At 42.1% G+C, this 20,607-nt stretch overlaps 1 protein-coding gene across 9 annotated transcripts in view; it reads right to left on the bottom strand.

Annotated features, from left to right (window-relative positions):
* Positions 1 to 304: 304 nt before the first annotated feature.
* RBMS2 (RNA binding motif single stranded interacting protein 2) overlaps positions 305 to 20,607 on the bottom strand; it is a 100,632-nt gene continuing 80,329 nt past the window's right edge. For 6 of the 9 annotated variants that reach the window (XM_031941166.1, XM_031941163.1, XM_031941164.1 and 3 more), the window contains 12 exons: positions 17,267 to 17,325; positions 16,351 to 16,442; positions 15,149 to 15,306; positions 13,837 to 13,916; positions 13,602 to 13,711; positions 12,219 to 12,265; positions 7,335 to 7,431; positions 7,035 to 7,085; positions 6,586 to 6,696; positions 5,987 to 6,067; positions 5,651 to 5,737; positions 305 to 5,422 (listed from right to left, as the gene is read on the bottom strand). In XM_031941166.1, coding sequence (XP_031797026.1) covers positions 5,657 to 5,737; positions 5,987 to 6,067; positions 6,586 to 6,696; positions 7,035 to 7,085; positions 7,335 to 7,431; positions 12,219 to 12,265; positions 13,602 to 13,711; positions 13,837 to 13,916; positions 15,149 to 15,306; positions 16,351 to 16,442; positions 17,267 to 17,325 — 967 coding nt within the window. In that variant the 3' untranslated portion in view covers positions 305 to 5,422; positions 5,651 to 5,656. Of the gene's footprint in view, positions 5,423 to 5,650; positions 5,738 to 5,986; positions 6,068 to 6,585; positions 6,697 to 7,034; positions 7,086 to 7,334; positions 7,432 to 12,218; positions 12,266 to 13,601; positions 13,712 to 13,836; positions 13,917 to 15,148; positions 15,307 to 16,350; positions 16,443 to 17,241; positions 17,326 to 20,607 lie in introns of all 9 variants that reach the window. The other 3 variants (XM_031941161.1, XM_031941160.1, XM_031941167.1) reach the window with 3 other exon arrangements.

Consider the following 20,607-nt stretch of genomic DNA (forward strand, 5'->3'; position numbering starts at 1 on the left):
CAAGTGCAGCTGTAGAAAAAGTGCTTGTCAGTTGAATAAAAACTACATTTGATAGAGACTCTGTGGTGGTGTCTGTTCTGGGGGAGGGGAGATTGATTAATGAACCTCAAGTCTCCTGGTGACTGGATAGAAATAACTCTTGCAAGATGCTTGGGAGTGATTTCTCACTTTCCCTTTGTGACTTCATACTAAGGAAAATGTAAGTGCTGCCTTCGAAACCCATCTATTTCCAAATATTGGCTTCCCCCGGCCATGCTTTTTGAAGATGTCCACCAACCTGCTTCCTCTGACCAAGACACTGAGGCTGGTTTTTATCATTTTATTTAAAAACAGAATTTGAAATGAGACAATTGGAGCTCCACAAGATTGCAGGGAGGGGGGGGGTACATTGGAAATTTGAGGAGATAACAGGGATAAGAAGCTGGAGTGCTTTCAGCATAGAAGCAGGCAGAATACAAAACTAGAAACTCTGAATAAACAAAATCAAAAGGAAAAAAAGACTTTAAAAAACCTGTACAAAATGTTTCTAAGTATAAATTAAACTTACTCCAGGTCTACGATGGGTAATGAGATGGGGATTGGTGTTGGGTGGATGAAATTAGAATAAAGGTGGTCCCCTGTTGGCGTCTCCATCAGAACCTCGGATTCAGCTCAACTCAGTTGGATACCAACTTCTCTTCCCCTCAGTTCAGCTCGAAGATAGGAGAGGTAAGTGCCCCAGGGTGAATAAGAGTTCTCTGGAATAAGGCTGTTGTTAAAGACCAACAGGGATAAGGAAAATGAGATGACGAAGCCCCTGTGCCTTGTTGGTTGTCAAACCGGGGGAGGGAATAGCTACTGCTGCGACCCTTCATCTTTCTCCCTTTGTGAAGCCACTGGCCAGAAGGAAGTTGTCTCCAGGTCTTTTAAGACCCATCAGCTCCGCTTGGATGTCCGTGTTAATTAATGGGTAGGTACCAACACTAGACTCGGCCCCATCAGTTTGCAGAAAGTAGCAGCTAAATTGTGGTTTTTCATTACGAACTCTTCCTATTCATATCACCTATTCCCCTTACTCCTGATAGGTGAAGAGGCCTAAGTAGGTGATTGGGCCCTCGTTCTGAACAATGAACTGAGATCTGTGAGGTAGATGTGTAACAAGGATAAAGAACATTGCTGGATGTGCAGTGGAAAGTGAGGAGCTGATTCAGAAGAGGCAGAGAGGTTGGGAGAGCAAGGGCCTGCCACGGAGGAGGCAGCTGCCCATCGACTACCGCCCAAGGAGGGCTCCCTTGGCGGGGAGGGGGAGAATGGTGCTAACATGGCCCTCCCAAGGGCTGGTGAGGAAAGCCCCCGCTAGGGCTTCAGCAAGAGATGGGAGTCGAGTGCAGTTCAGGGAAACGGATGAGGAGCTACAACTTGGAAAGGGAGCTGGAGGGGAAGAAGGGGGGGGGGGGAAGGGGAGAAGCTGGATAAGAGGGAAGAATGACTGGATCAAGGGATGTCAAGGCACAAAGAGAATCTAGGCCCTCCCCCTACTGCTTATTGGCTGCTTCCCCACCCCATTCCCAGTGATACCAAGGGGAAGAGGATGAGAGCCATTCCCCTGTTTTTATTGCTCAAAGCTGTGGGGGGTCGGGGAGAGGGTGCTTCTGCCCTCTGTAGGTGCAGCCCCAGGATCCAGGCGCAATGCCACGCCTCCCCCCAGCAGGTGGGGCCCATGGCAGATGGCAGGCAAGGTCCCCTTCCCAGAATAGCCGCAGCTGGCCCGATTCCTCCCAGGTGAGCAGGATAACGGCTGCCCTTCTCACATCCCTCTCGCTCAGTGCCCTTCCTTCTCTAGGCTGCAGAGAGGCAGGCAATCTAGGGGACGGGAAAGTGGAGACTGGAAGCACCAGCTTTTAGCACCAAAGGGAAGTAGCCTGTTTGTTAGCAATAGGGAGAAGGGAGGGGGTTGCCTGCATAGTTTCTGAGTCTCATCTCCTCAATTACCCTACGATCCATGTGCCTCCATCCCTATTATACAGGTTCTCCTCGAGAATCCGGGAACAGCAAGCTAGAGTAGGACCTGCTTCACTTTCTTTGGTTAAACAAAACAAAATCTTAAAAAAGAAATCTTTCGCTTCTCTTCCCCACTTCCCTCCCCAAGACACAGTATTTTTTAAACATGTCACCCCTTCCCTCAGACCATGTCTAAACAGCCATTTGGCCCGGGCACTGCCCCCAGGTTTGGGGCTGCTGTGATCCAAACCCTAAGGGAACCAATGATGTCAATGCTGAATCAAGTCTGGATCTCTAAGACCCAAGAGAGGATGTCCAGTTTGGTGATGTTCCTATTTGGCTTTCTTAAAAAAAAAATTTTTTTTTAAAGTATGCATATACACATATGCACAAAAAGACACATAGAAAAACATTTTAAATACTAAAGAGCATCTCTGTAATCATAGAAACTGAGCATACTCTTTGCAGGGAGAGGATGTAAGGTGATGCAGAGACCCTCTAAAATATATCCCATATCCCTCAGTCATGGCCCCTGACAAAAAGATAATAAGGACCTTAAGGAGCAAGGACCAGCCAGGCCCCTGAGTTCAGACCTACAGCATTCTTTAAATATGTCAGTTTGTGGCTTAGGGGTGAGGAGAAGGGTTTCCCTCCCCTTACCCTACTTCTCTGTTCCAGTTACATTTTGTCACAACTGATCACATGAAAAACAAAAAAACATAAAAAAAAATCTTGCCTCCCTCCACCCCACCCCAATATTTCAAGAGTTAACAACTCAAAAAGCACCAAATAAAATCACTGCCACTGCCACCGCTGCCGCTGCCACCATTACCAAAAAAAAAAATTAAAGTCAATGGGCAGTCTAAATCATCTAGATTCCCAAACCCTTCTTCCAGAAAACACCATTAAAAGGAACCAGTAAGAACAAGCAGATTTCACAAAGGGCGAGCTCAAAAGGAAACAATGATTTTTCAAAAGAATCTAAACACAACTATCTGGACATTAAAAAAAAAAAAAAAAAAAAAAAAAGCACAGGTGGTGAGTGTCAGATTAGGGAGATGACTTGAATCAGGAAGAGGAGCAGTGTCTTGTGCTACATATGGCACATGGGAGCCCCCCCCCCCCCCCACATCTCTTTCATAGACGGAGAAATGTCCCAGGCTGTCATTTAAGATGTGCTCCAAATCAAACTATTGGAGTTTTTCCCCTTAAGAGTTTGGAGTCAAGGTAGGAACTGTCATTCTTGGCCAACTTTTTAGAATAAAAGCTCCCCCGGGCCTTAGCCTCTGCCCTCTGGCACCCAGACTGTCCAGACAGGATAACTGAATGCATTCCTCACTGACAGTGACAAATGAAATGGGGTGATAAAGGACAAGAGGAAAGGCAAGGGGGCACCCTCTGAGCAAATACATCCTGGGATTGAGGGTGCCTCAAGTTTAAAAAGCACCCAAAAGAAACTGAAAATTGGCAAACCTCTCCCAAAGCTAAAAAAATTGGAATTTGGGGGATAAGGAAGCATGAAGGATAGATCGGAGGGTCCTGGGCTAGAGCCTATCAATCATCAAATCTCAGTCATTGGTGCTGCAGCATTTCCCCTCCCTCTCCCTCCAGCCTATTTAACACCTGATTTTCCATCATGCATCCATCTTTATCTTGTTTATCAGTCCTTGATTGTCTAGTGCAGAGGAGCCTGCCCCATAGGTGGAGGGACCCAGTCCTTAGGGCTGAAACCACCTCTCTTTCATAGTCTTACAATGTTATTATGAAACTGGATTCTGGGTGGGAAGGTGAAAAGGGAAGTCTGTTTCTTGAGGGGGCCAGGGGCATGATGCTCCCATTGCTTCTTTCTCTGGGTATAGAGATAAATCTTGCAGTGGGAGAACAGTGGGGGTAGGTAGAAAAGCAAATCATGGGCCTTTTCTCCTGGAGTCCTACACTCACAGGAAGCATGAAATGCGGGATGGGGGGGATGGTTATTGCACATTTCCAGCCCAGATACCTGCTGGACTTCCAGAAGAAGGAAGATGCCTGCAGATGCCCAGAACCTCAGGAGAAGGGCAAACTCACCAGGATAGTGCAGGCTGAACTATACAATCAGAGACTGGTGTTTCCTTTTTTACCCCTACCCAAATACAGACACATACACACCCACACACCCACACACCCACACACCCACACACACACACTCTAACATGCAAACCAAAGCTTGTTGGTAAGTCAGTACATGCAGAGAGGTTGGGTAATGATCTTCCCTGGCAGCATCCCCAAAGGTGGATGTCAGAAGGCACTGTGGATCCCAGGGTCAGGGCAAAGTATTACCAAGTCCTGTGGGGCAGTATCATCTACACCAAGATGAAGCAGCCGGTCAGGCGATCCATGCTTGGTAGAAAAGGTGGGGGAGGCAGGGACAAAGAGGAAGAGGAAGGCAGTACATGTTCTAGCTGTCGGGGCTCTGAGCACAGCCAAAAGGAGTGGGGAGAAAAAGAGAAAGGTGACAGGCCCACAGCTCCTTTCCTGTAGATGGCACAAAAAGCCAGCCAGAGCAGCAGAGTTAGGATTCCTGAAGAGGTGAAGCCAAAAATGATTTCCTGGGATGGGATGTCCCCATAGCAGCAAGAAGAAGAGCAGAAGTTGAATTTGTTGTCTTGTTCTGGAGGAAACCTTGTCTCCGTCCAAATGGGAGTGTATGAGGAGGTGGGGGGGAGGTTGTCTCTGGAGTGTCCAAGGACCTCTCTCTCTTCCCTGTAGCCAAAGTCTGCTGTTTTTTTTTTTCCAGGAAGGAAGCAGGTGAGTCAGGGAAGAGGAGCAGAAAGGAGGAAGGATGAAGAACCCCCTCCACTGCCCAAGTAGTGCTCTGCTTTCTTAATTCACAAAATAAAATTCCATTTCAAAAAATTAAAATCCCCAAGTTAAAAAGCCGAAGTAGGCAGGTTCTGCAGCATGGGGTGGGAAGAAAGCAGTGGTTGGGTTAGGATGGATCTTGGGAAAGAAGCAGAAAGAGAGGGGCAGGCACGGATTCTGGGAGCTTTACAAAACAAAATTCAAAAAACTGCATATTTTCTTTTAAAAAAACCCTACAAAATAATAAAAACAGAAAAGTCTGTAACCAAACCCATCAAGAAGAACCCATGGCCAATGCCCCAGTAACAAAGCTTTCCACTTTCTTTTAAAAGAAATTTTAAAAATAGCCCAAATGATAAATCCCAACACAACACAATTTTTCTCATACGGAGACATGAATGTCCAGTCACTGGTTGGTCTCCTTGGGGTGTGTAGAGTCTGTTTTAAAAAATGTTTTCTTTGCAAAAGAAAGAAAAAAAAAAAAAACTGATCTCCTTGAATGCAGCACAGAGGAAAGGTGGCTTTGTAACCCCAGGCTCCACCAGTGATGTGGGAGCAGCGGCAGGCGTGAGAGCAGTGGTCCTCTCAGGCCCAGGCCCATCTGTAAAAGATATCGGTCTTTCATCATTGGGATGAGCAGCCCTTCTTGGAGGTCCACACTTCGCTCCCTCATTCTCTGCCCCCGACCACTTCCAGCCCCTCAGTGTTAGAGACCCTGGGGACCCCCACAGCCAGCAGAGATGGGGAGGAGGCACACCCAACTAACTGCCTGGGTCTCGGTGTCTTCTCTCTGGCCTCTGGCCCTCCTGCCCTTACCCCGGGCTCTTACCCACTGTTACTTGCTGTACTGGAAAGAATAGGCCGTGTGATCGGAAGGAGGGTCCACTGCTACTTGACTCTGCTGGCCACTGCTTTCCTGTGCCACAGCCAAGGGAGAGAAAGTCATCCTCCTCTGCCCCTACTCTTCCACAGACTAACATGCCCACAAACCAGTGTTTTACCCCTCAAACATAGAGCAGCTTGCTCTCCCTATCCCCACCCCGACAACATCTAGGCCATAATTACTGGCAAAAAAAGAAGGGTCTAGCGGACCAGAGGACAGAGATTGAGTCTTCCATTTTTGCATGCTGTCCCCATACCCCCAGAGAAATCATAAAGTTCTCACCTCAACAGGAACACTGGAAGAAGGCACAGGTGTGTACTGGGGGATATAAGCTCCTTGCATAGCTGCAGCTGTGGGCATATACTAGGAGGAGGAACATGGACAGACTGGATGAGACTCCTTGGGGCCTCTTTCCCCATCCCTTACTCTGGCCATTCACTACCCAAGATGTCTTCCCCATCTATCAACCTTGCCTCATTCATCTTATTTTCTCATCCTAAGCTTTGTTGTGCAAACTGGCACCTTTCCAGAATGAGGTGGCACAAAAATGCAAGAATTTTTTTTTTTGGTGAGGATTTCTAGACAATTTGCAGAAACTTGGAAAGTATCATATTTCTGCCTGTCTGTACAATGTGATGAGGTAGGACTTAGTTGAAGGAAATAATGGGAAGAATAATGATATAGGAGACAGATGGATATTTTACATCTAATAGGCTGCCTCTGACCCAATCACATGATCATGGGTTCTTGAGCATGTTTATATATACATTTAATAAAATAATTATGTAGATTGTAAGGATCCTAAGACATCCCAGGAAATTTTCATTTGGAAGTGATTGTCCCTCCCCCCCTCCTTCCCCCATGGGCAACCATGGCTTTACCGTGCCCGTGCTGCTGAGGGAAAGGTGGCCCAGCTGCTGGGTGAGAGGTCCCATCATTGAAGCAGGCTGGATGGAAATGGTGTGGTCCATCCCTGGGGTCAGGACTGTGCCCTGGGGGAAGAAGCAGGAAGAGGGGAAAGAAAAGGGATAAGGATAGCTTCAAAGGCTTCAGGCTTAAGATTAATAAACAGCCTGAAATGAAGGCTAATAATAGCCCCTGGAGAATACAAAAAGATCCTGTCAGGTGGCAGGAAGTGAAAAAGGTGAGCATATTAATTCATGTGCTATAGGAAGAAGCTCCCTGATTCTGCTGCCTGGCGGAATGAAGGGAGGAAAAGTTACCTGGCTAGGAACATTTTAGCTTTTGCCCAACTTCCTCAGGGTAATGATCTCCCCTTTCCCCTGCCCTGCCCCACAGGACCCTTGCAGGAAAGACTAGAGACACTCACTGCAGGTGGCATGAGGTATGACTGGTGGTGCATCCAAGACGGGCTGTGAACCTACAGAGAATGGAGATGTCTGAGCCACCCCCTAGTGGGGGAAATGAAAATAGTAATTATAATATTAATCGCCTACAGAACCCTACCTACCCAGCCCCCCAAACTAAATGTTGGCAAAGTCAGGGTCAAAAGTCCAATATAAGCTGGACTTAGCTAACAATAGCCTTAAGAATAAGCACACTTTGCACCTAAACCACCATATCAACCCAAAGAGGATGCGTATTTCCATCCTTATGATGATGCTTTTACCTGATATGAAGATACAGGAGATGGGAGATAGGGAGAGAGTGTGGTCTGGGCAATCATCCTGTTGGGGGTGATGCTGTAGGGCGGTGCTGTATAAAACCTGTAGGAAAAAGTCACATTAAATAAAAAGGTTATAGAGAACCCTGGGATGAAGGGTACCATAGCTAAGTATGGTGAGTTCCTCTTATCTCAGTCTACTCAAGTGTGCCTGTTTCCTTATAGTCCTGCCATTTGGAGGGAAATGCCTTTTGTTTTTTACCTCATAATCATTCTGGACCCCCTACCCCACAAATCAAGCTTCATTATAACAAAAAGATTACTAAAGTAACAAAATACAGTGACTACATCTAACAATACAAACTTTCTGTTCTACGAGTCTTCCATCTCTCTGCTATGAAGGAAGGAGGTATGTTTCATCATCTGTCCTCAAGATTCAGAAACCTCTCATGTCCCCTTCCAGTTTGATATTTTTTCAGTTTTTCCACAATTTACAAGTACCCACTTTCTAAAAACAATTTAGGTATTTTTCTTGCATAATTCCAAACCGATAACCAGGGCTACTAATCTAATCCATAGCACCCACCTAAGAGCCATAGTCTTTCAGGGACCATTCCATGTTCTGTCAATTTGTAGGGAGGGGAATAATTGTTTTAATGTGAAATATTTTTATTATTAATGATCCAGGTCACATTTCCAAAGGATCATTTATAGTTTGCAAATTTTTGGGAAAACTACATGTTCACATTTGTTTTTAACATTTTTCTGCTGAGGAACACTACTACCAATTTTAGTTTTTTAACAATTTTTTTTGCCAACTTGCCATATATAAAACCTTAAAGTTGTTTTTAAAATGTATACCTGTGCATATTCAAATGTTTGAATAAATTTTCAAGTTATGAACAATTTGTGTTTCTTCTGAAAACTGTTCATTTAACCATTTCTCCTTTAGAGAATGTATACTGTTATCCTTCTAGCTTTGAATAAATTCTTTGTAGATATCGGCTATCTCTACCACAAATCAATTTTTTCTATTTATATAGAAAATCTCTCTACAATACAATAAAATATTTCTATCTGCCTCCTTGGAGAACATAATGACATCTAGAAACTCAACTAAATCACATCTTCCTTTAAAAAATCTCTAACTTCCCCCTTCCTATTTGAACAGCATCATTACTTTCCCAGTTGCTCTTACTCATCTTTGACTCTTCCTTCTTCCTCAATCCCAGATATCCCATCAGTTGCCAAGTTCTTTTGTTTCCAATTGCGGTCACATTCTCTTCTTCATATCCCTCTTAACAAATGCTTTTACCGATTATTAACTGCACTACTGGAATAACCCCCTAAAACAAGTCTTTCTCTATCTCAATTACCTCTCCCATCTACTTTCCAAACCTAAGGAAGCTTTACAATGGACTAGGCATGATCATGTCATTCATTCATCTACTCAAAAATCTTCAGCTTTCTACTACTAACACAAAAAAAGTTTAAACTTCTGGCTGGTACTCAAGGGTTTCCCTTGCCTACCTCAATATTTCTTACTGCACAACCAACACATATAACTTTTCCAAGTTCCAGCCAAGCAGAACTTTTCTCCATTTCTCTCTCTTTTTTTAATAGCCTTTTATTTATAGGTTATATGCATGGGTAACTTTACAGCATTAACAATTGCCAAACCTCTTGTTCCAATTTTTCACCTCTTATCCCTTCCCCCCTCCCCCAGATGGCAGGATGACCAGTAGATGTTGAATATATCAAAATATAAATTAGATACACAATAAGTATACATGACCAAACCGTTATTTTGCTGTACAAAAAGAGTCAGATTCTGAAATATTGTACAATTAGCTTGTGAAGGAAATAAAAAATGCTTTTCTCCATTTCTCATGCTTGTCCTAGTTTCTCCATGGCTTTTTTCTCCATCCACTTCTGGTCCTCAATACTTGGCATAGATTCTATCCTCTACACCATCTGTTCATGTGCTTCTCTTCCTTAATGACCCAGTTCAGATGCCACTTCTTTCACAGATACTTTTTTGAAACAGCTCCACCCTTTCCTTCAAAAAAAATTTTTTTCATTATCCAATTCTCCTTTGCCTCTACTATAGTCTTCCCTGTATTAAACTATATTTCTCTCAACTGTAGAAGATGTGTTATTTAAAAAATCACTTCATAGGATTGGCACATATTCCTTGACTTTGGTAAGCAAAACATTATAAAAAATAAACAAAAGATTTTTATATGATAAAATCCACCAACTTTGTCTCCAATAATTTCTTCCATTTGCTCAAGAGAAAATTTTCCTTCTTTACAACTGAGATAAACAGTTTCTTTCAGTATTATTTCAACTGAAGGATGAAAGGTCTAGAACAAAAGCCATGAGAACTAATTTTTCCATAACTGTTAACTAAATTTCCTAAAACTGAACAAATCTTTCTCAACTTATACAACTATGGACTCAAGAGCTTGTAAGGTCACCTCAGAGGCCACCTCATCCAACCCTTTCATTTTACAGATGAAGAAAATAAACCCAGAGAAGTTAAATAAGGGACTTGCCCAAGGTCATGCTTGTAAGGCTTTATCAAACATTAATGATAATTGATAGATTAGTTTCTTTTTCTAGATTTTCTTCTATTCCATTGATTTATTTTTCTATTTTATAATGACTATTTAACACTGTATCTTGAAAACTGGTAGGACAAATTCTATGTAAATATTTTTCTAGAGTACTTCTTAATATTTGTTTTTCTGTACTGTACTGGGTTTTTCTAATTTTATAAAATAGCTTTTTGGTATTTCAACTGATGTTGGAATAAAATTTATAAACTAATAAGGGAAGTACTTTTGGTTAGACCTAATTATATACATATACATATATATATATATATATATATATATATATATATATATATACACACACACACACACACACACACATATATAATTTTTGTTGAGGCATTTGGGGTTAAGTGACTTGCTCAGGGGCACACAACCAGGAAGCATTAAATGTCTGAGACCAGATTTGAACTCAGGTCCTCTTGATTTCAGGGCTGGTGCTCTATCCACCACACCACCTAGCTGCCCCAACTTAACTATATATAATAACCACATATATGGTGAAGATGATTATCCTTACGTTAACTTCCTTCTAATTTCTGCTCAACAAAAATCTTTTAAATTTGTCCCTGAATAGGTCTCTTACGTGTCTTAGTCAATTTGAAAAATATTTGACACAAGGATATGAACAATTTTCGGATGAAGAAACTGAAATTATTTCTAGCCATATGAAAAGGTGCTCCAAATCATTGTTGATCAGAGAAATGCAAATTAAGACAACTCTGAAATACCACTACATACCTGTCAGATTGGCTAAGATGACAGAAAAAGATAATGAGGAATGCTGGAGAAGATGTAGGAAAACTGGGATACTGATACATTGTTGGTGGAATTGTGAACAGATGCAACCATTCCGAAGAGCAGTTTGGAACTAGACTCAAAAAGTTATCAAACTGTGCATACCTTTGATCCAGCAGTGCTACTACTGGGCTTATATCCCAAAGAGATATTAAAGAGGGGGAAGGGACCTGCATGTGCAAAAATGTTTGTGACAGCCCTTTTCGTAGTGGCTAGAAACTGGAAATTGAAGGGATGCCCATTAACTGGAGAAGGCTGAATAAATTGTGGTATATGAATGTTATGGGATATTACTGTTCTTAAGAAATGACCAGCAGGATGAATATAGAGAGGCTTGAAGAGACCTACCTAAATGAACTGATGCTAAGTGAAATGAGCAGAACCAGAAGATTATATGCTTCAAAAACAATACTACATGATAATCAATTTTGATGGACATGGCTCTCTTCAACAATGAGAGGATCCAAATCAGTTCCAATTGATCTGTAATTTCCTAGAGAAAGAACACTGGGAAATGAGCATGGATCATAACATAACATTTCCACTCTTTCTGTTATTGTTTGTTTACATTTTTGTTTTTTTCTTCTCAGGCTATTTTTTTCTTCTTTCTAAATCTGATCTGTCTTGTGCAACAAGATAACTGTATAAATATGTATACATATATTGTGTTTAACATATATTTTAACATATTTAATATGTACGGGACAACCTGCCATCTAGGGGAGAGGGAAGGGAGGAGGGGAAAAGTTGGAACAGAAATTTTTGCAAGGGTCAATGTTGAAAAATTACCCATGCATATGTTTAGTATATAAAAAGCTATAATAAAAAATGTTATGTAAAAAATATTTGACACTTTGTCAACAACCGTAAATGGAATTTATTAGGTTTTTAAAAATTATATGATATATATCAATGCAAATGACTCTGGATTTACCTTGGTAGAAATAATAATCGCCTCATTCACCCCCCCCCCCTTTTTTTAGATCTTATATCCTTTAAATATCTCATTGAGTCATCTGCAAATAAGAGATATTTTAACCATTACACTGGCAATCCTTTTCCCTTAGTTTCTTCTTCAAGCCTTATTGGACTGCTAATGTTTCTCAGAGGCAGGCATGATATCCTAATGACAACTAGAAGAGACAGAAGTCAGCGACCCCACTCTATAGGGAGACTCTCTAGAGATGACTCTGAAAGTCATTTAAGCTTTCCAAGTTTCATTTGCTTCCTCTATAAAGTGAGATACTTACATCTTGCCACTACCTGACTATGCTGCTAGGCGTAAAATAGATTTTAAGTATTACATTAAATGTCAGTTACTATATTCATTAAGATTACATTAGATGAAAATTGATAGACCACAGCACTGGTTTACATCTCTTTTTAATGGAGAGTCCATTCTGTATATGAACACTTAGTTCCAAATACTGCCCTGAATATCACAGCCTATTGAGGAATCCTGAAGAGCACTTACCCATTCTGGAGAGCTGTGGCAGGGTCATAGGTCAGTGCCATGCCACCCTGTGAAAGAAAAACACACAGATCAGCGTGGGAGTGTTTGGGTTAAGGGCAAGAAAATCCTAGACTTTAGAGGCGCTAAAAACCTTTATTTTCTGGATGATTACTACAGTCAGAGTATGAGGGCTGGGCAAGCCCATGGCAGACATTCTGTTTTTCATTCTTTATATTTAAGAGAGGACTAAAATGACTTCACTACATGAGAGTCGAAGGACAGTATATCTGACTGTGACTGATCATCCAATGTGAGCTCAGAAGGTGTCTTCCACAGGTTAGGCCCACACAGTCTCCATGAACACTCCGAGTGAAGCTGTCTCTAGATCTGTGCATTTCTCATTTCTTTTGAGCTGCTACAATTCTACTTGGCCCAAAGAACACAGTGTCTTCCTTGAGATGGGCCTGCCATGCTGGATGGTCCTACATCAGTGTTTGCTGTATTCCAATAGATACTGAAGTTCTCCAGAGAGACCTTGAATGGGTCCTCTTACCTCTTCTGACCTCCAAGTGAGGGCCTGCTTTGTGTGAGTTCTACATAAAATAGTTTTGTTGGAAAGCGTATTCTTGACATTTGAGCAAAGTGGCCAACCCATTGGAGCTTCATATTGTACAGTAGATTTTGAATGCTTAGCAATTCAGCTTGAGAGAGAACCTCTACGTCTAGTACCTTTTCTTGCCAGGTGATTTTCAAGACTCTTCCTTGGACAATTCAAATGGAAGTGATCCAGTTTCCTGGCATGGCGCTGGTACACTGTCCAAATTTCCCAGGCACACAATAATGAGGTCAACCCAACAGCTCTCTAGCTCTTCAGTCTGGTAAGCAGCCTAATACCTCTTCTCTCTCATGCTTTCTTATGGAGGCTCCCCAACACCGTGCTAGCTCTGGCCCTGAGGGCATCAATTACATCTTCTATGGGGACATCCCTGGAAAGTATACTGCCAAGGTAAGCGAACTTCTTCACAGCACTCAAACTTTCTCCATTTGTCCTGGCTCCACAAATAGATGGTACGCTGTGATGCGGGCTGGTAGAGAACCTGTTTTCTTGGTGTGGATTGTCAGGCCAAAATTAACACAAGCAGCAAAGAAGTGATCCATGCTCTGCTGCATTTCAACCTCTGAGGCTGCATAGAACAGAGGCTTTGTTACTGCTCTAGTAGCAGAAGATCTTCTACAATGGCCCTGGAGTTAAGCAGCTACTCTCCCTCAAGGGGATGATTGTCACCTGTTAGGGCTTTGGGTTGATAGCAGGTTTCTCAGAAAGCAAGTTAACAGACCTTCCATCCCACTTTACTGTCTTCATGTTACTCCAAGATCCTTACAAGCCTCCTCTTCTTCACTTACCACATCACCATCTCGTGGCCAAGATCGACCATTCTGTACATATTTCCCCTGATTCTGGCGTTTCTTTTGCCCACCATCAGCAAATTTGCAGAGCAAAGGATCAGACGGGGCTGCCAAGAGAAAAGTAGACAGGAAGTTGAGTCTGGCCCATCTTGACTCAGGAACAACTTTGCTTCTGTCTCACTGTGTAAGTGAGAGCCCCATGGATCTCTCTTCCCTGATCCCTCCTCCTTACCTGGTACTCCAGGGGGTGTCTTAATGTATTTTCCATTAAAGTGGGTAATGATGGCTTCACACTTCTCTGTGGACTCCATCCTATAAGGGCAGGAAGGAGGAATCAGGCTTTTCTACCTTCAATATGTAGCCCAAGTTCTCTACGGGCATGAACTGCTAAGCTCCCAAAATTGTCTCAAATACATCCAGTCATAATTTCATGAGCTCAATATCCTTTTCTCTACATATTCTAGGAAGTGGATGAAACAAATGATATAAAAACAGAAATCCCCAGATCCTGGTCTTAAGTTCATCTCTTAGTAGTTATTGGGATTACTTAAATCTCTTGAGTCCCAGTCTCTTCATTTATAAAATATGGATAATGGACAAATATACAACCCCCTCTATCCTACAGGGTTTTGAGGATTAAAGTAATTAATGTGAACATGCTTTTAAAACTATAAAATCCTACATAAAATACAAGATTCTCTTACAAAGTTAAAGCAAAGCGAACACCTTTTCTACCTGAAGATGTAACTCAAAATCCAGGAACCCTCCTGGTAAGCTAAGAGAGAGAAGAACCCAGAATAGGACATTTTGGGGGAGCTGATAATTCAGGATAAGGGAGCTCAGTAACTGGACCCTGGTGCAATTTAATTAGGGGTTGAACATCATGTGATGTGAACAAGATTCAACAATACAGGGAAGCTTTTTATTCACCTTCAATATGGGGCGGAGGGATTTAGCCTGAACAACAGGTAGCTATACAGAAGTCACCAAAAGGGTTTCTAGGCCTAGGACAAAGGGGCACATGTCAAAGAAATAAGCAGTAGCTGGGGAAATATTAGAAGCCAAAGCATTTCTGTGATATATCTGACATGCCTATTTCATAAGACACTCATGAAGAAAATGATTTATAAACTTTAAGGAGCAGCAAGTGGCAACACAGCAGAGAAGGCAGAGAAAAGAGAGGTTGGCAGGCTCCTATCCTGCTTCTGACATAAACCAGAGGCATGATTCTGGCCAAGTCACTTCACCTCTACCCCAAGCAGCTATCTCCAAGTGAAAAAAAGGCTTTTTCAGAGCTGCCTCTCTACACTGGTAGAAGAAGTTCAATTATCAGGAGTTCTTTATGCCTATCAATTCACAGGTCTGGACCAAAAAGGGTGATGCAGAGCTGTTATAAAATAAATATGCATGAATTAAAAATTAAAATTGCTATCAAGTATTTCTGAATCAGGGCTTAGGTCCCAGTATGTTCCTGAATTTCCAGTGCCTTCAGGGAAAGTCAGATTGTAGTTGACTTTGAACACTATAGCTCTTAGGCCTCTTACCTTGCAAAACCAACCCCTCGACTGGTCCCACTTGTGTCTCGAAGAATTCGAGTAGAAATAACTTGCCCAAAAGGCTTCAACATCCCTTCCAACTCCTGCTCATCCATAGTCACTGGGAGGTTTGAGATGTATAAATTCGTAGGATCCTGCTCCTGTTGCTAAGAAAGCACAAAGGTGAGAAAGGGTAGGGAACCCCACTCCCCAACACAGACAGCAAATTTCTAAGAAAAAACATGATATAAAGAAAAGGAGATGTTTATAACTATCTTTCCTTCCACAGCCCCACAACTAAATAGCTGGGATCTGGAATAATGAAGAAAGTAGGAGACTACTCATTATTTCATCTTGGACAGCTCCCAGAGTTTTTTATATCTGCTATCCAGATAGCAGAAGTTGGAGAGCCTTTCTGAGGTCTTTTCTCCCAGGGGTAGGGTATGGGCATGGATCCCTCTACATAAAGGTCTAATCTCAAAAACCCTGGCAGTCAGCCAACCTGCCCAGGGCCCCAGGATACCCTCAGTTTCAGGCTTTTTCCTATCTTTGCCTTCAGAGCTTCCTTTTCCTTTAAGTCACAGAGCAGAAGTTAGGCTCCTACCTAACAATAAACATTAGAAAGAGAAAATTCTCTATCAATGGGGGGGGGGGGGAGAAGTCCCCAGTGCCCACAGCCTAGTAGAAAAGGGCAGATTCTGGTCAGGGTATGGAAGAAAACGGAGAAAAAAATTTCTTGCCTCCCTCTATCTCCTGTAATGGTTACCCCAAGCTCAGGAGCAACAATGTTGAGAGAGCAGAATGAGGGTAAAGAATATCAGTTCTGCATTGCACAGCTGGCTTCAAAAGAACTGCAAAAGCACCATAAAATACTGGAGGCAGGGAAGGGAAAGGGCCTCAAAGTCCTCAGTTCCCCGGCCTAATAGAAAGCGTGAGCAAGAGGGCTGTGGCTTCATGAATTGAGGATTTGGTCCCTCGGTGGAACAGAATTTATGTTCCTCAGCTTATTCTTGTCTAAATCATTCATATAGTCTGTCTCCTTCCTACCAGGCAAGCAGGTGAGGCCTCCTTCAGAAGGCTGAGGAAGGTGTGAGTAGTACTCAATCAGGGTTTCTTTAGTTAACAGAAAGCTTTGAGCTTGAAACCATCCCCCCAGGCTATCTACACCCCTAGCTAGGTTGGAAGCATTGATAAGAAGGATATTTCCTTACCTTTGCCATCTGTGCCTGCACCCCGCTGGCCTTAAGCGCAGTCACAGCTTTCTGTGCAGCTGAAGGACTGTCAAAATCTACAAAGCCATAGCCTAGAAAAAGGGGACCATGTTAAATGTAAAGGGGACATCAGACAGACAGGAGAGTTTTTTCAGGGGGCTGAAGAGGAGTGAGTCATGTAGTATAGGTAACAGAAGGGAAGAGAAACTGAAGAGTTCAAATGCCCCTTCATACATTTTATAAGCCTTTTGAGATTCCTAACAGTGTATGAGAAAAGATTAAGCTGCATGTATCCTTCTCCCCAACCCTTAATTCTTATCCTACTGGAACTAACAATTTCAGTTCTACCCAGTAATATCCTACAGCTGAAAGGATTGTTACATTACAGCATAAATTACATTAGAATTTGTTGGGAATATAGCTTCTCTATGGCAAGAGCAAGCAACAGACCTACGAGGGCAGCCCTTCCAATCAATATTTTCCTTTCACTTTCCCAAACCCAGCCCAATCTATCTAACACAAATAAGTTATTGCCATAGACAGTCTTTGCTTCCAGATACACACATTGACTTTACAGTCACAGAAGGAATTTAAGTTGCTAAGCTATGTCTTAATTCACATGCCCCTGCCCACTTCTACCACCAAATCCAGGAAAACGTGGGCAAGGAATAAACCCAAACAAAGAAGCTTCTGTATAGTGTATATTCAAAGTCTACTATGCCCGAGTATGATGGCATTCACAACTAAAATAATATGACCATCAGGAATTCTAGGGAATATCAATTAGTTCTAAAAGGTTGGCAGACTAAACTAATTCGCTGGCCCAGTACTTGCTAATCTAGGAACAAAGAAAGTGTACAAGGAGACAACCACTTTTAAAAAACTACCTACCCCCAAGGATGATCTGTCTTCTCACCTTTGCATTTGTTTGTTGTCTTGTCCAATATGGCCTTAGTAGAAACAATTTTGCCATATCTAGATGAGGAAAGAAAAGCAAAGTAATTATTTGGGGACAAGCATGGGAGTAAACTCTAACCACTGAGCTAGATTAATGTGTCTACCTCCAGCTCCTATTCCAAGCACAATAACTATGAGGACTACTTTTCTCCCTATAAGGTTCCAGGTTGTTATCTCCTGCACAGAGAATTCAACTACCAATACTGCCATGCATCTTCATACCCTTAAGAAAGATCTTGTAAATTGGGTTAGATACCATTTACAGTGGAGGATTGTGAAACAGAGGACGGGGAAGGAAAGCTACATCTTTTAGAAGACTTGATTCTAAAAAAGAATGATCAATAATTAAGCATCCACCATGTAGACACTCTGCCAGGTGCTTGATACAAAGATCTTGAAACTAGTCATCTCCTATGGGCCACATATTCACATTCCACACTCCTTGAACTGATATTTAAAGCTCTTCACAACCTGACTACAGCCTGCCTTTTGAGTCTTCCTATATATTTGGTTAAGCCAAATTGGCCTTCTGACAATTCTTCATGGATGACACCCTGTTTCATGTCTTCATACCTTTGAATTGGTTGTACTTAAAATGCAGTCCTTCCTTACATGGAAAGGGATCTTTAATTCTAGACTCAGCTCAAGTATCACCAGTTATATGAAGCTTTTCTTCATTTTCCAAGTTACTTGGTTGCCTCTCCCACCAAATTACCTAGTATTTATTTAGATTATACCCATATGTACCAGCTATTTTCCCTGCCCCACACACAACTCCCAAAGAAAATAAGTTCCCAGAGGACCCAGACTGCTTCCCCTTTGTCTTTGCATTTCCACTACAAGTCACAGCACCAGGCATTGGGTAGTTACTTAAATGTTTGTTGATTGGTTTTCCTAGCCTCAGAGCCTTCAGTCTTTTCACAAACTAAGAATTCCAAAGGGTTGGCTCTCAGCTGATCTTGCCTCCAGCCAGTCTGGCTTGTTACTCCATCTCTTTGCCAGGATCTCAACTTCCATCTTTTCCCTTGATTTTCCAGGAGCTTAGATTACTAATTACCACAGCCCAGAGAGGAAAGTGTAGGATTCAAGACCAAAGTGCATTAGTTGCTTTACAGAAGTTCCCCTACCTTAAAAAAATTCCAACATATTTCAGAAGATGGTGGAAGGAGTCTTAAAAAGGCAGAGCAAGGTTTACAAATCCAGAAGAGAAAGAGTTTAGGAAATGTGACTTGGATTAAGCACATTCCCACCCTTCCCCCAGACCCTGGAGAAAGGACAGAAGATTCAATTATTCTTTGGCTTCTCAGGCTTCAGTAGATTCCTTCAATAGGGCTTCTGTTGGGGGGCAGAGAGGAGAGGAAAGCAGGCAGGGGGAGGGAAGAGATGAAGAGGAGGGAGACAAGCAGAGCCTTGAAGGCTGAGGCTGGAAAGTAGATTGAGAATGCGAATGTTTGGGGTAATCCCAGCCCCACAACCACACATGAGTGCCCTCCTGAGTTCAAGCAGCTGGAAGGGACACAAGAAAAGTCAGGCTGCATCCAGAAGGCCAAAGATGCTGTAGCCCCACACACAACCTTGGGTGGGGCCTGAGCTTTTGAGCCAAGAATTTCCCAGGCAGTTGGTTAGATCTGGGCCAATGTTGCTTCCTCAAAGGATTCCTGCTATGTGAGCCAAGATCTATAATTCCAATCCCTATATTACTTCCTTCCCAACCTGAGGTTAAGTTCTAATTTATCTACAAGAGAAGGATATTGTTCTTGCAACAGCAAGGACAAGAACAGAAAATTTTTATAAGTCAACATTTACTAATAAAAATGTCAACTGGGTATAAGGCACTTGGGTTTGGGACTTGGGTTATAAAGGAGATGGATAAAATCCGGATCAAGCTGTAGTAAGAAATGACTTTCAGCAGAGGCAGCTAGGCTAGCTAGACTAGGGATGGCTACATGGAAGAGAAAGGCACCTAAACTTGTAGCTGTGAAAAGAAAATCATTTCAACCAAGATGCAGAGGGCTATGTTCCTGAGGACATGTAAAATGGCCTACATAAAAGTGGAATGGTGGGAAAAGAATTACAAGGTTGGAAATAAATTGATTAATTGGTTGGAATAAAAAGTATATTGAAAATGAGTAGATGAAATAAGGCTAGAAAGATAGGCTAGAGCCATTTTGTCAAGTGTCTTGAAAAAAAAGAGGTTAAGGATCGTGGGAGCCACTGAGAATTTTTAAGCAGTAGGGTGACATACATAGTAAAATCTATGTATTAGGAGTTTAATTTGACAACTGTTTGGAAGACGGACTGAGTGAAAGAGAAGAGGTGGGAAGACCAATTAGGAGGCTATTAAAACAGAACAGATGAAAGTATTAGGAGACAATGAGAAGAGTTAATCATGTGAATGAAGCTCTCATCTTCCTTAATCTCTTACTGAGATGCTAAGAAGATGGAATAGGAAAAGGAAAAAGTGGAGAATACTTCAAAGTCTCAAGCCTGGCTAACAGCAGAATGAACAAAATAGAGAATTTAGGAGAAGGAGCAATTTGGGTTAAGATAATAGGGAAAAGACATTATACATTGTTGGTGGAATTGTGAATACATCCAGCCATTCTGGAGAGCAATTTGGAACTATGTTCAAAAAGTTATCAAACTGTGCATACTATTTGATCCAGCGGTGTTTCTATTGGCCTTATATCCCAAAGAGATACTAAAGAAGGAAAAGGGACCTGTATGTGCCAAAATGTTTGTGGCAGCCCTGTTTGTTGTAGTGGCCAGAAACTGGAAATTGAGTAGATGCCCATCAATTGGAGAATGGCTGAATAAATTGTGGTATATGAATATTATGGAAATATTAAGAAATATTAAGAAATGACCAGCAGGATGATTTCAGAAAGGTCTGGAGAGTCTTACATGAACTGACGCTGAGTGAAATGAAGAGGGCCAGGAGATCATTATACACTTCAACAACGATATTGTATGACGATGTATTCTGATGGAAATGGATTTCTTCGACAAAGAGATCTAACTCAGTTTCAATTGATCAAGGATGGACAGAAGCAGCTACACCCAAAGAAAGAACACTGGGAAATGAATGTAAACTGTATGCATTTTTGTTTTTCTTCCCAGGTTATTTTTTACCTTCTGAATCCAATTCTTCCTGTGCAACAAGAGAACTGTTCGGTTCTGCACACATATTTTGTATCTAGGCTATACGGTGACATATTTAACATGTATAGGACTGCTTGCCACTTGGGGGAGGGGGTGAAGGGAGGGAGAGGAAAAGTTGGAACAGAAGTGAGTGCAAGG

The sequence above is a fragment of the Sarcophilus harrisii genome, chromosome 5 (assembly GCF_902635505.1).
Source record: "Sarcophilus harrisii chromosome 5, mSarHar1.11, whole genome shotgun sequence".
In the NCBI taxonomy this organism is placed as follows: Eukaryota; Metazoa; Chordata; class Mammalia; order Dasyuromorphia; family Dasyuridae; genus Sarcophilus; species Sarcophilus harrisii.